Source organism: Mustela lutreola, chromosome 2, assembly GCF_030435805.1.
Source record: "Mustela lutreola isolate mMusLut2 chromosome 2, mMusLut2.pri, whole genome shotgun sequence".
Lineage (NCBI taxonomy): Eukaryota > Metazoa > Chordata > Mammalia > Carnivora > Mustelidae > Mustela > Mustela lutreola.
Genome location: NC_081291.1, coordinates 220994920 through 221009195, shown reverse-complemented (window position 1 = coordinate 221009195; position 14276 = coordinate 220994920). Strand labels below are relative to the sequence as shown.

At 53.0% G+C, this 14276-nt stretch overlaps 1 protein-coding gene across 1 annotated transcript in view; it reads right to left on the bottom strand.

Annotated features, from left to right (window-relative positions):
* The window catches only part of BACE2 (beta-secretase 2), an 85148-nt gene that overhangs the window by 33553 nt on the left and 37319 nt on the right, over positions 1-14276 (bottom strand). The window contains exons 3-5 of the mRNA XM_059164762.1: positions 5660-5876; positions 2151-2279; positions 865-999 (exon numbers count right to left, since the gene is read on the bottom strand). Coding sequence (XP_059020745.1) covers positions 865-999; positions 2151-2279; positions 5660-5876 — 481 coding nt within the window. The remainder of the gene's footprint in view (positions 1-864; positions 1000-2150; positions 2280-5659; positions 5877-14276) is intronic.

Sequence of the window (14276 nt, the reverse complement as noted above, 5' to 3'; positions counted from 1 at the left end):
GAGGCACAGAAGGAGATGCCCAGCCTGCAGGCACTGTGGGGGACTGCCTGCCGCAAGCTGTCCTCCTCACGATGCCATTACATCCCCTAGGAACGCCCAATGCAGACAGGGTGCGCACAACACTCCTGTGGGACCTGGCACCCCAGCTCTGCACGTGTGCCCCCTACCCCGTGAGGACAGTCAGGACATGCTGCTCTGCAGAGCATGACTTGTCCTGGAGGGAGAGGGGCGTGGCGGTGGAGGGGTGAACAGAAGGCAAAGCGGATGGTTTTCTTTGAGTTTCATTTTGCTTAATTGTAGCCCCGTTTTCTCCCTTGCACAGATTAAAAACCTGCTCTTCCAACCTCTGAAACACAGTCCTGGAACCATCAAGCCCAGGGGAACGGCGAACAGGGCTCTACAGTGTTCTTTGCACACGCAGGTTTATGCTTTTTTTTCCATATGAAGCTGAGTGACTGGAAGGAAGCAAGTCTTCTAGAAGGAGGAGTTCATTATCATACAAAAAGGCCCGATCACTTTTAATGTATGGATCTTTGATTTATCTTGTAATGTGCCTTCTAGTTTTCTTGGGGTTTTTTTGAAGATTTATTTATTTATTTTAGAGAGAGAGAGAGAGAGAGCGTGCATGCTTGTGGCGGGGGCTGGGGTGGGGCAGAGACTGAAGAGACTCCAGGCTGACTCCCCACGGGACACAGAGCCAACCTAGGGCTCCATCCCAGGGTTCTGAGATCACGACCTGCGCCAAACCAAGAGCCAGACACTTAAGTGACTGCCCCACCCAGGTGCCCCCCCATACCTTCTAATTTCCTATTCCGGTCCCAGCTACAGTATTAAAGTGACACAAAGAGGTCACGATGTGCATACCTCTCTGCAATCCAGATTCAGGCTCTGGCCTCCGATTTCCAGCTTGAGAATCTCTATCTGGTAGTACCACTCCTCCTTAATAGGGGTATACCAGATGTCTCCTTTGTACAAGCTTGGCTCAATTCCACCCAGGACCTGAGAAGGAAAACATTTACAGGTATAAGAGAACAAATACGGAGGCATAGTCACAGGTTACACAGAGATGCATACAATCAGAATGCCCATCCACGTCTTACGATGATGTTACAAAACACAGATGCTTGGAAATTAAACAGGGAACATCTGGGGGCCATGTATCCAAAGGTCAAACAGTCTTGTGCCCTCGTCTGTTCCAGATGCTCTGGTGGTCTCCCTTCTGCAAAGGATGGCCCTGCATTTCTAGCCTTATCACACCAAGATGTACCCCCCCATCGAATGAGGCAGAACACTGTCGGACAAGAATTCAGTTCCTCAGAAGACAGAGGAAGACTCAATGGTCTCACACGTTTGCATGGAAGGCAGACAAAGGAGCGTCCCTAATCAAAATCTGATGGTGCAAAACTATAAAACATCGCCCCACATATCCTAGGCTGTCCTCTGTCCTGAAAATGGGGATAAGTAAGGTATTCAGATCGGGTGTAGTGTAAGCAAATGAAAGCAGCTGCGTGTCTGCTTCTCACAGCTGGACAACTAGGGGGTTGTCAGCACCCACCCCGAGGGGCCCTTCTTGTGCGCTGTCCTTGTCAATTCTCATTTGAGACATCGGGGCGGCGGGGCAGGGTCCATCGAGGGGACACTCAGCCTCAGTACATCCACAGAGCTGGTGGCCTTGATCTGATCGTGTTTCACTAGAAAACTTCCTGCTGTGTGTGTGTACGTGTACGCACTTGTGCAGAGAAAGGACACAGTGGTGTCCCTGTCTCAGCACCAGATTAGGAAGTTGCCAGACTTTCCTCCAACCAGTGGACCGACCCTGGGTAAGGCCCGCCGGCCACGCCCTCACCGGTCCTCACCCGCCCCTCTCCCACCTGCCACAATTTTTCTAGGAAATCGTTTTAAAAAGCTTTCATAGAATTGGGGGAAGCAATGAGAATCAGCTTCTGGCTGGCAGGATAATTAGAAAAGATAAAAATAATACCTAATTTTACCCATTCTTTTTAAAGGTTCTTTAAGAAGGGCGATCAAAATTCCACAGTACTGATGTATACATCTGTGTCTAGCATTTCCACCAGGGTGTTCACAAAACAGAAAAGCTGCCCGATTCATTTGTGATATTTTTCCCCCCTTGAGGACTAAAAGATACCCACAAGACTACCTCCGTTGGTACCAGATCCAGCCACGGGCAGCCCCGCCCCACACATCTGCATGGAGAAGACGTTGGGGATCCTTGCTTGGGCCACCAGGGAATCGAAGAACGTCTCCAGGGAACTTGACGGCTGTAGGAGACACAAGGACAGCAGCCCCATGACTCATGGCAGAGATGAGGACCAAGCCGAAGTTGACACGGGGCATGGGGTCCAAACCTGGTTTTCTTCATATCTGTTTTCATGGGGAAACAAGCATCTGTTCAAGGGCAGTAATTCGAAAACCAGCAACAGACCCTCCTATTACGCAATGTTTTCCTGTCTGTGTGGCTCTGCTGGAAAAATAAGATAGTATTTCTAAAATCGGAAGGAGACAGAGAAGATCCGTGCGGTCCCTGCGCAAGGCAGAGACGCAAACCTAAGACACTATTTCTAGAGCTGCTGGTACGTCGTCACATTATCACCACGACGCCCTTTGAGGCAGGCACGAGGCGTGGACGTGGGTCACCAACGGGGCTGGTGGGCTCCCATCTCAGCGTGAGCCAGGAGAGAAGCGCCTCTGGGAGTGGCCTTCGTGGCTTCAGAAAACGTGCTTCACCTCTCTAGGCCACGGTCGTCTGCCACACGCCAGGTGCTAAGCTTGAGACCTCTCAGACCCCAGACTCTGCTGAGCTCCGGGGAGCAAAAGAAGAGCAGCAGCAAAGGACAGTCCTGCGTCCCTGAGCTTGAAAAGTCCCCGATTCCCAGCTACCATAGTTCAGTGGACCTAAGTGGCCTATGCTTTCCTTCCGCAGAGCCAGCACTCACGCAGGGCACCCCATGTCTCCAGAACTCCGTGTGCGCACAGCTCTGCGCCGGGGGTGGGCTTCCAGGCCTGCAGGTCCCGAGGACCAGTCAGGGACCTGTGCACAGACTTTGGGTTTGACAACCGGGGATACGGATCACTCAGAGATGTTGGTTCCTGATGGAAATTTACTTGTCGTGGCCCCGTTGCCGGGCAGATTCGGACGACCGGCAGTCAGCATCGGGACTATCATTTATTGCCCGTAAGAACGAAAACTGTAATTCTGGGGAGAGCAAGCACAAAGCTTCTCATTTATTTAACTCAGTTGCGTCTGGCCTCCTCCGGCTTCTGTGGCCTCTCTGGCAGGACCGGGCACCATATCCTCCCACCGCGTGTGCGCTGGCGTCCCGGGGGCCGACGGACCCGAAGGGGGCTGGGCGTGGTACTGGCCCGGCCGCCGTCCTCCTGGCCACCTGCGCGGGAGGCAGCAAAGGCAACACCGCCTGGGACTGAATTCTGGCTTCGCCACCTGCTCCCCATGTGACCGGTTCCTTTGTTTCTTTATCTGTGAAACGGGGAAACAGTAGCCTCCCGGAGCTGCTCCTGGGGCTTCGATGAGCCAGTACACACAAAAGCCTTGCAACAGTGCCTGGCCCGCAGTAAGGGATCTATTAGGATTCTGCCCAGTCATTCCTCAGGTTCCCTCTGGAGGTTTGAAAACATACAGGTACCAAGGTCAACCCGAGAGAGCCCAGCTGGTGGGCGTGCCGCTGGACACAGGCATCTGTGGTGTGAGACCCTGGCAGGCAGGGTCTGAGGCACAGCCTCAGTGGGAATCCTTGGCGGGAAGCATCGTGACGGACTGGGGTCGCCACGCGCCGTGGCCACCCCTGAGGGCTCGGCCAACCAGTTCCGCAGCCGCTCTGGCCCACCAAGCCGCACATCCAGCCACGCACAGCGCCCTACCCATGCCCTGACCATCTCCCCAAACCTGGGACAGGAAGCCAGTCGCCGTCATCTCAGAATTCCACACACAAGAAGGTCGTGTGGCAAGCCTGGCCACCCTGGGGACCCAGAAGTCATTATTTGCAAGGAAGCTTATTTTCAGTACTATCCACCGCAGGCAAGTCAGCTTTATTCTGCCGTCCCCCCGAGAAGCAGCACGAAACCAACCATGCTCATACCTTGCCCCGTCCGAGCCAGGTAACAAAGCAATGTTTTGTCCTCGGTCACACTGTCTATGAACTTGTACCGAGGAATGTGTGTTATTAAAATGAGTCTACACAGTTCATATTAAGCTCACCCTATGGTACTGAGAAGAAAGGGGCTCCAGAGCCCCCCAGGCTCTGGGCGAGGAGGGTAAACCTCTCCGACCCTCAGTCTGCACATCCGTAAAATGGGAGAACGTGGCCACCCACAGGTCACCAGAACCCAGGGAACCAAGTCCTGGGATGTCCTCAGCCCGCCTGTCTCATAGGCCTCTCGCTCCTTAAGAGTCCCAGGCTCGGAGGTGCCTGGGTGGCTCAGTTGGTTAAGCCACTGCCTTCGGCTCAGGTCATGATCCCAGAGTCCCGGGATCGAGTCCTGCATTGGGCTCCCAGCTCAGCAGGGAGTCCGTTTCTCCCTCTGACCTTCTCCCCCCTCATACTCCCTCTCACTCTCAAATAAATAAAATCTTAAAAAAAAAAAAAAAGAAAGAAAGAAAAGAAAAGAATCCTAGGCTCAGGAACTCCCCTGCCTGCCGCCCGCTCCCCACCTCGCCCCTCCGTGCACCATTACTAGTGAGCTGGGGCCGGGACGGACATCCCTGTGGGAGAGAAAACAGGCTTTCCCCCGAGCATCCTCATGGACCAGGACGGGCTCCGCAGCCCCTCCAACCTGCTTCTGCTCCGTCCACACTTCTCTGGCTGCAAGCTGAGCGCTGACCAATCAGAGGGCAAGATGCAGGGCCCAGGACGGCCAGGAGGGGTGACCGCCTTCTGCTCTGCTCCAGGACGCACCCTGGTATTTCATCCGCTTGACCCTGTTCCTCTCTTGGGGGAGACTCCCCAGCCTGCCTCCCCACCCAGGCACACCAACGTCACTCCCTTTGGGCTGGCCGAGTCCAAAAGTTTGCAGATCCCGTCTTTCCCATTTTGTGCAAGTTCCGATGCGGATGAGAGCACGGGCTGCACACGTTCCCCTCGGGGGCCTCCTGGGCCACTGGCCTGCGGTCTCTGGGACACGCTTTCAGGCCCTCCCCGGGCTCCGGTGGCCCCTCTGGGGTGTCTGCACCCACGGGGAAGCAGCACGAGGCTCTCTCCCTGGTGGGGTGTCTCCCTGGCCGAGGCTCCAGGGCCGGCCACAGGCTCCACCATCCTTGTGAGAACGTATGAATCTAATAAGTGTGTTTTCTTTTAATCCCCCCCCCCCAAAAAAAAATGGGTCGATGCCAAAATTCAAGTGACTCGGATTCTGTTCACATTTTTAAACTACAGAAGTAAAATAAGAAAAAACAAAGACAAATGAAACTAATGCTATGAGTGCATCGTGGCAGGAAGGTTCAACGGATTCACCATTACCTTAAAGTTTCAAGATGCCTAGAAACATAATTCACTGGGTGACCACGGTTGGTCTCCACCACGTGACTCTCAGCGACCAGCGTCGTCTCCGGCAGCTGGGACCCCCTCCCCCCAACTGCCCAACTCGTCCCAGCTTTGGTCCTACTTCGACCCCAGACCGGCCTCACCTTGGCCAGAGCAGCGTAGGCGAGTCCCAGGATGCCGTTCCACTTGATCCCAGGCAGAAAGAAATTCTCGGACTCAAAGATAGTGGCGATGTTGACGAGGAACGAGCTATTGAAGCCTTTCGGGATGGTGACGATGTCCTCTCCCACGAAGCCCGTCCAGCTTCCCTGCGTGTACTTCACCGTGACATCGAAGCCCTTGGAGCGGTAAGTGCTTGACCTGGAGAAGGAAGAGACAAGGCCTGGGGCTGGAGCCGCGCACCGCGTCTAGACGAGGTGGCCAGGCACGGTGGCCATGACCGCTCCCCTGAGCACAGGAAAGCGCCCACATGCAATTCTTCATCATTAACGGCGATTCTGTTGACTCAGTGGGCAATTGCACTAGCCAGCCTCACTCACATCTGGGTGGTGTTTCCATGCCAAGTGTGCAGGCAGCTCTGGGGTCGGCACATAGCCCCGAGTTTAACATTTACCCAAGGGGGGGGGGGCCATAACTTACTTAACCACATCTGCCTTTGCAGGGGCCCCGCACTGCTGCTCTATGACACAGGGAGGGACCTTCAGGTTTCGACGTCACACCCACAGCCAATGTGACAAATAAAGACTACCCCCACGCCTTCCTCCTCAGGGCTCACATTGCCTCCTGATGTCACAGCCTCTTTCTCCAGGCTGTCTCCAAATATGGGGGAGGGGTGCCGCTAGGGGCCTGTAGGGACACGAATCCCTGTGACACCGTCTGCGGTCCTACGTGCCCTATGGTAAGACCAGCTTAAACAGAGTCATGTGAAGGAGATCAGACCACAGGCAGGGCAGATGAGAATTCTGCCCTCGGGCTTTCAGAGACAGACAGTAAACAAAGAAATACATAAAATTCCATTCTAGGCAGTGGTAAAGTGGAAGGACTGCCCAGGGAATAAAGTGGGAGTGCGGGTAAGGGCACTGACTTGGCAGTCACCCAGGCCTCTCCAGTGCAGCCACCTCTGTGGGAGACCCGCCTGAAGACGATGAGCCCCATGGGAAGGATGCTCTGGACAAAGGACAGCAGGTGTCAAGGCCCTGGGATGTCCAAGCCTGTAAGGTAATTTCTACACCACTTGAGTTTGAAAACTCTGCTGAATTAGAGGACGGGACCCAGAGAATGTCTCTGGGCAAATATCTGAGCATTCCAACCACACTCACTCTAGGAAAACTGCCAAATTCCCAGAGAGATATCCGTTCACCAAGCAGATCACTTGTCCAGTGCTACCGTTTGCCTGAGGTTTTCATTCACTGTTTTCACACTGAGCCTTTGAATGCCAAGTCTGTGTCGTAGGACTGTTCGAACTAGTACAGTCTTGCCAGGGGTCCAGAAGGCAGTTAAGTCAAAGATGGTCTGACCTCTTCGTTGGGGGGCACAGCTCTTAAGCTTTAAATATGTTAACAGTCTTTAGTTCAGTAACGGTACTTCTGAGCGTCTGATCCTAAAGAAATACTCAGAGATACAAGACGGAGATTCAGGGACAAAGACAGTCATTATGTTTTAAAACAGCAAACAGTTGAGAACAACCTAAATGCCCAGCAGAAAGGGAACCATTCAGTAAAAGTATAGTGCCCCCCAATGATGGAATATTAGGTAGACCTCATTCCCAGAATGCCAAAGAATGCTATTTACAAAGTCATTTTCAAGGACGCAGAAATAAGGTTGAAGAACTCTCGGTGGTTCCCTCTGGGGGTTGGGATTTGGGAGGGAGACTCGCCTTGTGGTCAGGCCCATCTGGAATTTCTGCACACATAGCTTTGATAATCAGGGGGAAAAAGTGATTCTTGGGGGCCTGGGGGGCTCAGTCAGTTAAGCATCTGCCTTCAGCTCAGGTCATGATCTCTGGGTCCTGGGATCAAGCCCCACATTGGGCCCCCTGCTCAGCGGGGAGTGTATGTCTCCCTCTCCCTCTGCCCCTCCCCATGCTTATGCACTCTTGTCTGTCAAATAAATAAATGACATTTAAAAAATATATTAAAAAATAAAAAATAAAGAACAAATATGTGATTCTTTCAACGTCTGGCACACACATTTTGGAGAAATTTGATTTATGTGAACTTCAAAATGGGATACAAAATATGAAGACTGCTTAATTTTAGTATTTACCACCTTAGTTCACTCGGCCACGATCTTAAAGGGACAGCAGCATTAGGGGACACCGCGCATGCGTGTGTCTCCTGGCAAGGGCAGACACAGACAGAGAGTGACAGGGGACGGGTCTGGGCACACGGAGTGCTGGGGGCCCGCCCATCAGAAGTCCCACAGGCAGGGCCGTCAGGTCACAGAAGCAGGAGACCAGAGGGTCGCTGTTGTCCCACGTTGACTGCCAGCACCGAGTCAAATGTATCTGGTGTGAGACAGGGGCTATCCGCATGTATGCTGAACAGCAATGAGAACCCCGACTTTGGACCATCTGGGGTCATTCCTCGTGTGTACAAATACACCACCGCTCACAGAAAAGGCTGTTCTGAAATGGGCAGAGAACAGGATCTGGCCCAGGGTCAGCACGCTTTTTCCATCAAGGGCTGAGCAAACTAGTTCCACCTTCTGTGGGTTCCATGATCTCTGTTACGTCTCCCCAGCCCTGCGGGTGTAATGCGGAAGCAGCCAGCGAGGAAACTGACCGAATGCACGCTGCTGGATTCTAATAAAGTTTTATTAACAGAAGGAGCAGGCTGGAGGTGGCCGGGGGGTCTCGTTTGCCAGCTCCTGGCTGCAGAGATTCGTTCTCTCCCCGATACAGCCCAAAGTGCAGCGACTTCCTTGGGAGAAGCTGATTTATTTTTACTCTGCCCAGACTACAGAACACTCATTAGAAACTGCTCATGTCTAAGCGCCCGAAGCAGCCTTGTGGGTGTAGACCGTGAGGTTCCTATACTACCCCGACCAGCTTGCTTGTCCCCTCATGGGGACAAGCCCTCTGGACACTCTGATGCCACTCGCAGAGACAAGAGGCCCTTGATGTTACACAGCTCGGGTTCAACCACCAGTTCCACTGCTCAGCTGTGTGACTCCAGCCCAGGTTACTTAACCTCTCTGTGCCTCTATGGCTTCAATGGGAAAAGGAGACCGCGCGGTACCACATCCCGTGGGGTTAATTCTGAAGACCAAGAGAGTGAACTCTGGAAAGCACTTAGAACAAACCCTGGGACAGAGCAGGTGCACAAGAAAAACACCTGGTACTATCATAATTATCCGAACACTTGCTGCCTTTACTCCGTCTGTGAACAACTACTAGAAAGTGCAAGAATTTTTTCCCTGGGGCGCCTGGGCGGCTCAGTCGGTTGAGCGTCTGCCTCTTGCTTTCGGCTCAGGTCGTGATCTCAGGGTTGTGGGATGGAGCCCTGAGTGGGGCCCCGCGCTCCATGGGGAGTCTGCTTGGCATCCTCTCTCCCTTTCTGCCCCTCCCCCTGCTCACATATATGCTCTCTCTCTCTCTCTAAATAAATAAATAAATAAATAAATCTATCTTTTAAAAAAAAGTTAATTCCCTGAAAATGCTCTGACAGCGTTACTTGTACTGAATACCAGAAACCGTCTCATCCGGAAGTCCGAGCGTCCCCACGGGAAGGGGCTAGTCTGTTGTACAACTCGGTTAAGGCGGTGAGGGGCCGTCGGGGAGGGGAGCCATGGGGGCGGGGGGCCTCTCCGTTTCTAAAGGCAGAGTTCTCCGGCCTTCCAGAGCAGCGCCGTCCAACAGAACCAGCCGCCCTGACGGAAATATCCCGTACCCTATGCCGGCCAGTATGGTAAGCAGGGGCGTCCTGAGCACTAAATACGACTGTACAGGGACTGGAGAGGTAGGCTTACTCCATCCAGTGCTCGGTAATTGAAATACCCACGTGGTTGCAGCTACCCTGGTAGAAAGCGTAGTTCTCGATAAGGCGAGAGGAAAAGTAAGTGCTTCCTCTCTGAGCTCCTTGAGCTAAGCCTCCAAGGGCAAAAGCCCCAGTGATGAATCGTAAGTAAATCTGAGGGCTATCGATGTAGAGTTTCCCGCATTGAATTGGGAAAAAAAAGTATTCCCCCATCTTCGTGACTCTAACATCCCCCTTGTTGGCACTAAAATGCTTTGGCTCGCAACTGCTCTGCGCATTAATTACGATCTTGAGAAAACCCCGGACTGGCTCGTCCTGCGGCTCCCGTTCTGGGTTCTCAGGAACAGCCGTCGGTCGGGGACACGGGTAGCCAGGACGAAGTCCACTCAGCAACAAAATCACTTCGAACCAAGTTCAGAAGGCATTCTGCCTCCGGGAAGAGTGTTGAGGATACACAGGACTGAAAGGGGAAATCAATGAACAGGGGAGAAAAGAGCCAGAGACATTTTATTTTAAAAGGAACCACTACTGTTTTCGGAGGACGTGAGAACAGCAGGTGGGAGGGCAAAAGTCACAGTCCTGGGGTCTGCTGCCCCCCAGGGAACGAGGAGTCTGGTGAAGAATGCACCCAGGGGCTCTCCTGCATTTGGGGGGCGGGTTGGAACCTACCTTCAGGGTTGTCAGACTGGCCCAAGTTGGTCCCTGGAAGGTTCTGGAAGGCTCCAGAAGTGACCAGACCAGAGTGGATGGGGCCACTGAAGGCCCAGTGGCCGCTCCACCAGCCTGCCCAGCCTGGAGAGTCGCCATCATGCCCAACAAGGACCAACGCTCGTGGGCGCCAGCAGTCCCCTCCGGGACAAGCAAACAAACGTGGGCTTGAGGAACAATCAACCATCAGGCACACATACGGCCCATCGGCCTGAGGAGAGACGCGCCCAGCTCGGCCCCCTTAAGGAGGCTACCTGGTAATACCCTAACATCCTACCCCCACTCACAAGCATCATTTGAGGAAACTAACTGCCCCCTCGCCACGACTACTCTTTGTGTGTTGACCCAGATGGGAGTATTTCCCCGGATAGTCTAACAGAAGGTCGGGGGACGAGTATACCAGATCTTTTATCAAACCAACTGGCCGGAGGCTGTTTTATTGGCTAAAAAAGAAGGACATCTAAAGAAACACACAATCTTCTTTCTGCCATGAAGAAACTCATTGGAACATTCGCCACCATGAAAAGAGGGCCTCCGATGGGAGGAGAGGCCACACAAAGGATTAATGGAGCCTGGAGGCTCATTCCAGAAATCAAAGAGCTCTTGTCAAAGAGCCCCATGCCAAATCTCCAATTACTGGGAAATGTTTCAGGAAGCATTAAAACCTGAATATCCAAAGACTGGGGAACTGGAATCAGAGCTGACAAACCCAACCAGAAACCTTATTATAACTCAGGGAGATCAGAGGGACAAGCAAACACAGAAGCATCACAGGGCAGGGAGCTGCATCTCAGAAAAGAACCCTCTGTCGGAAACGGAGATGGGAAGTGAGAACGTTCTCCTGGCTTCCATTAAATACGACGGTGGAAAGCATACACCTTATGCCAATCATAAAGTCAGCTGGAAGCCATATGCAAATCAGCAATGCACCATTTTACAGAAAACGTTCCTATCTTCACAATATTAGATCCATGTTTGGGACGCCCCAGTGGCTCAGTCAGTGCAGCATCTGCCTTGGCCTCGGGTCATGATGCCAGGGTCCTAGGACTGAGTCCCAAGTCAGGCTCCCTGCTTAGTGAGGAGTCTACTTCTCTCTTTCCCTCTGCCCCTCCCCCTGCTCAGGCACACATGCTCTCTCTCAAATAAATAATCTTTTTTTAAAATAAATAAATAAGTTTGAGTCAAACAGAAGCGTGTGAGAAGCACGGGATATAAAAACAGAGGAAGGGAGAGAAAAAATAGTTAACACAAATCTGAGCAGGTACCTAATCTGCAAAGCACCCCTCTTTGTAGGGACACAGCTGATGGGACAGAACTTGCCGCAAACTCAGCAATGCGATGCTTCCCATCTGATTCGGTTAAGATACCTGACAAGCCTGTGGTAAGAATAGTTCTCTTAAAAGGAAGGCCAGGGGTCCAAAATGTGGGTGGCATCTTACCGGCCCTAAAGACCTTTCAGCAACACCTGGGAACAAAGAAGGTGGACTGATGTCTGGGTGACAGAGCCTGGGGCACCCCCTGCCTGCTGGTTGGTTCTGTTATTTCTCTATTTGCTCACACACGGGGCACCCAAGAGAACCCCGAGTGCTCAGAAAGCTGGCAGAGGTCCCTCGGCTCTCTTACAGAATTAGAAGAAAGGAAGGCTTCACCATCGTGGGAGCCACAAGTTTTCACATTAAACCAAGCTGCATGTTTAAGGATGAAAAACAGTAACAACTGCCACCTGACCACCAACCCAGCCAGCAAGGTGAGCAGGTAAGTTAGTAAAAGGTGAAAGATTTATGCGATCTGAAGAGAAACCAGAGTATTGAGCAGGTAAGTTAGAAAGACATGTCCTGGGGCGCCTGGGTGACTCAGTCGGTTGGGCATTCGACTCTTGATTTTGGCTCAGGTCACAATCTCAGGGTCCTCGGATCAAACCCTATATCGGGCTCCCCATTCAGTCAGTGGGGAGTCAAAGAAAAAAAAAAGAAAAAAAGACCTGCCCTACTGAAGCCTGAAGGAGAACCACTGTTCAACCAAACCATGAACAGAGTAGGAGGTAAATAAGACACCGGGAGCCTATAGTCCCTCAAATACTGTACATCTTCACTGCCATCGTACACAGCATTTGTAATGCTATGACTCACCCTCAAATGTTTCCGTAACTGCATCTGCACGGCAAATGCGTGACTGGCCTGCAAAGTGCTGTTCGGCCCCTCTCGCCCCCTGGCTGAGGGTGTATGCCAAGGAAATGCTGCTTACGCACTGGGAAGGAAATACTCATCCTGTGGGTAAATCCACACACTTGAGCTGAACATGACTATACCCTTCTCCCCCGCTTTGGCTTCACTGTGTCTCGTGTGTCTGCAGATCCGCAATGAAAGGCAGAACTACGAAGAAAAGCCACTAAAGTTACAGCCGAGCTCCAAGCATGTGTGCTCTGGGCCCCACGGTAGGTGTTGGGACACTGGAGACATGTGGGGACCATCGCCCTACAATGGAAAAGACGTAGGGCTAGGGACTGCTTTGCCACCAAAGTAACACTTTTTACATACTTTGAACACACATTGCATTTTCCAGAAATGCAACTAAATTGGGGGGAAACTTTACCAAGATCCTTCATCTATTTGGAAAATCTTGTCCCCAACCCAAGCGGCTCTGGGGGGGGGGGGGGTCTGAGTCTACTTCGACCCCCTTGTATCAGTCTGCACCGGGTGCTGCAAGGTCCTGGGGACACTCACGACCCCCCACTGTCGACCCAGAGTGTGCCCGTATCGCGGTACTGACAACCATTCTCTTCATTCTCCCCAGTGCGACAGCAGGGCGTCTAGACTTAGGTACGAGCCAAGTGCTATGTATGGCCTTTGCTTTCCATTCAGGGCATTACAGAGTACTGGCTCGAAAAACAGCGTTCTGGAGCTGATGGTCTGCGAATGCAGACCTAGAAGTTGGAATGTGGAGAAGCTTCCTGGCCTCCTGGCCCTCCTGTGCTACACGAGTAAAATCAAGGTCAGGACCAACTCGAAGTTCTGCTCCATGACGAAGTAGTCCAGAGCAAGCAACTTGGGGACGGGGGACTGTCGGGGGCAGAGGACATGGGCGGACCACCCATCAGGACAGGGAGGGGCAGAGAGTAGCCCCTTACCTCCTGCACACACAGGGAATAGCCCTGCTCCCACTGCACATATCCCTGGCCGGGAAGCTCATTCGGAATGTCCACGATGGCATTACTATGTTATCAATACAGTGAGTCATACGCTAAGCTACAGGCTCTTGGAGGAGGGGCAAGTGGGGGTGTGGGGGCCCCAGGAGGCCTGTCTCGCACCTGCTCCCACCATCCTCCTGCTGCACGCACAGGAGACCACACCTCTTGCCCTATCAAACGGGAGACCAAGACACATTCCCAGGAAAAGAGAGACGGGCACTTCTGCACAGGGCCAGCTAGACTGCCTTGGGAAAGTTGCCCGCTATTTCCAGAAGCTTCCCAGCCGTTATTCGCTGGGATTTGTTGGAACAGAGACTGTGGACGAGGCAAGTGAGCAGGGAGTGTACTGGGGCCGCTCTGGGTCAGGCAACAGCTGGAGACCCTGGACAGCAAGCCACCTGTCGGCTTATTCGTTTTATCTGTTTCAACTTTCCGGTCACAAGCACGGATGTGAAATCAACACATGCAACCAGAAGGTAGTGGCTCTGGCCCCACGGGCTCTCCGGGAACCGAATGCTGCCAGGAGGCCCTGGCAGCTATGTCCGGAGCCCACCTCGGGCTCTCTGAGGCCCAGAGCACGCAGAGACCGCTGGCCGGGCTCCACTGTGGCCTCACAGCCCTGTAACAGAGGCCTGGAGCCCGGTCCTAGGCCTCAGTGCTCAATGGGCCTTACTACGCAAGCCACAGATTCCAGGCACCAGAAACCCTCCTCGCATGGCAGTGGTTTTAATGAACCACACCTTGACCACGACTGAGCTTCGAAGAACCCAAGCCGCTGCCCAGAACAGCCTCATGTTTCTACCAAATGCCCGTTTCCCGACTCCAGCCCTCCGCCGCTTACGACTGGAGGCCTCAATGACCATGAAAGGCTGGTGTGCTCTCTGCGGT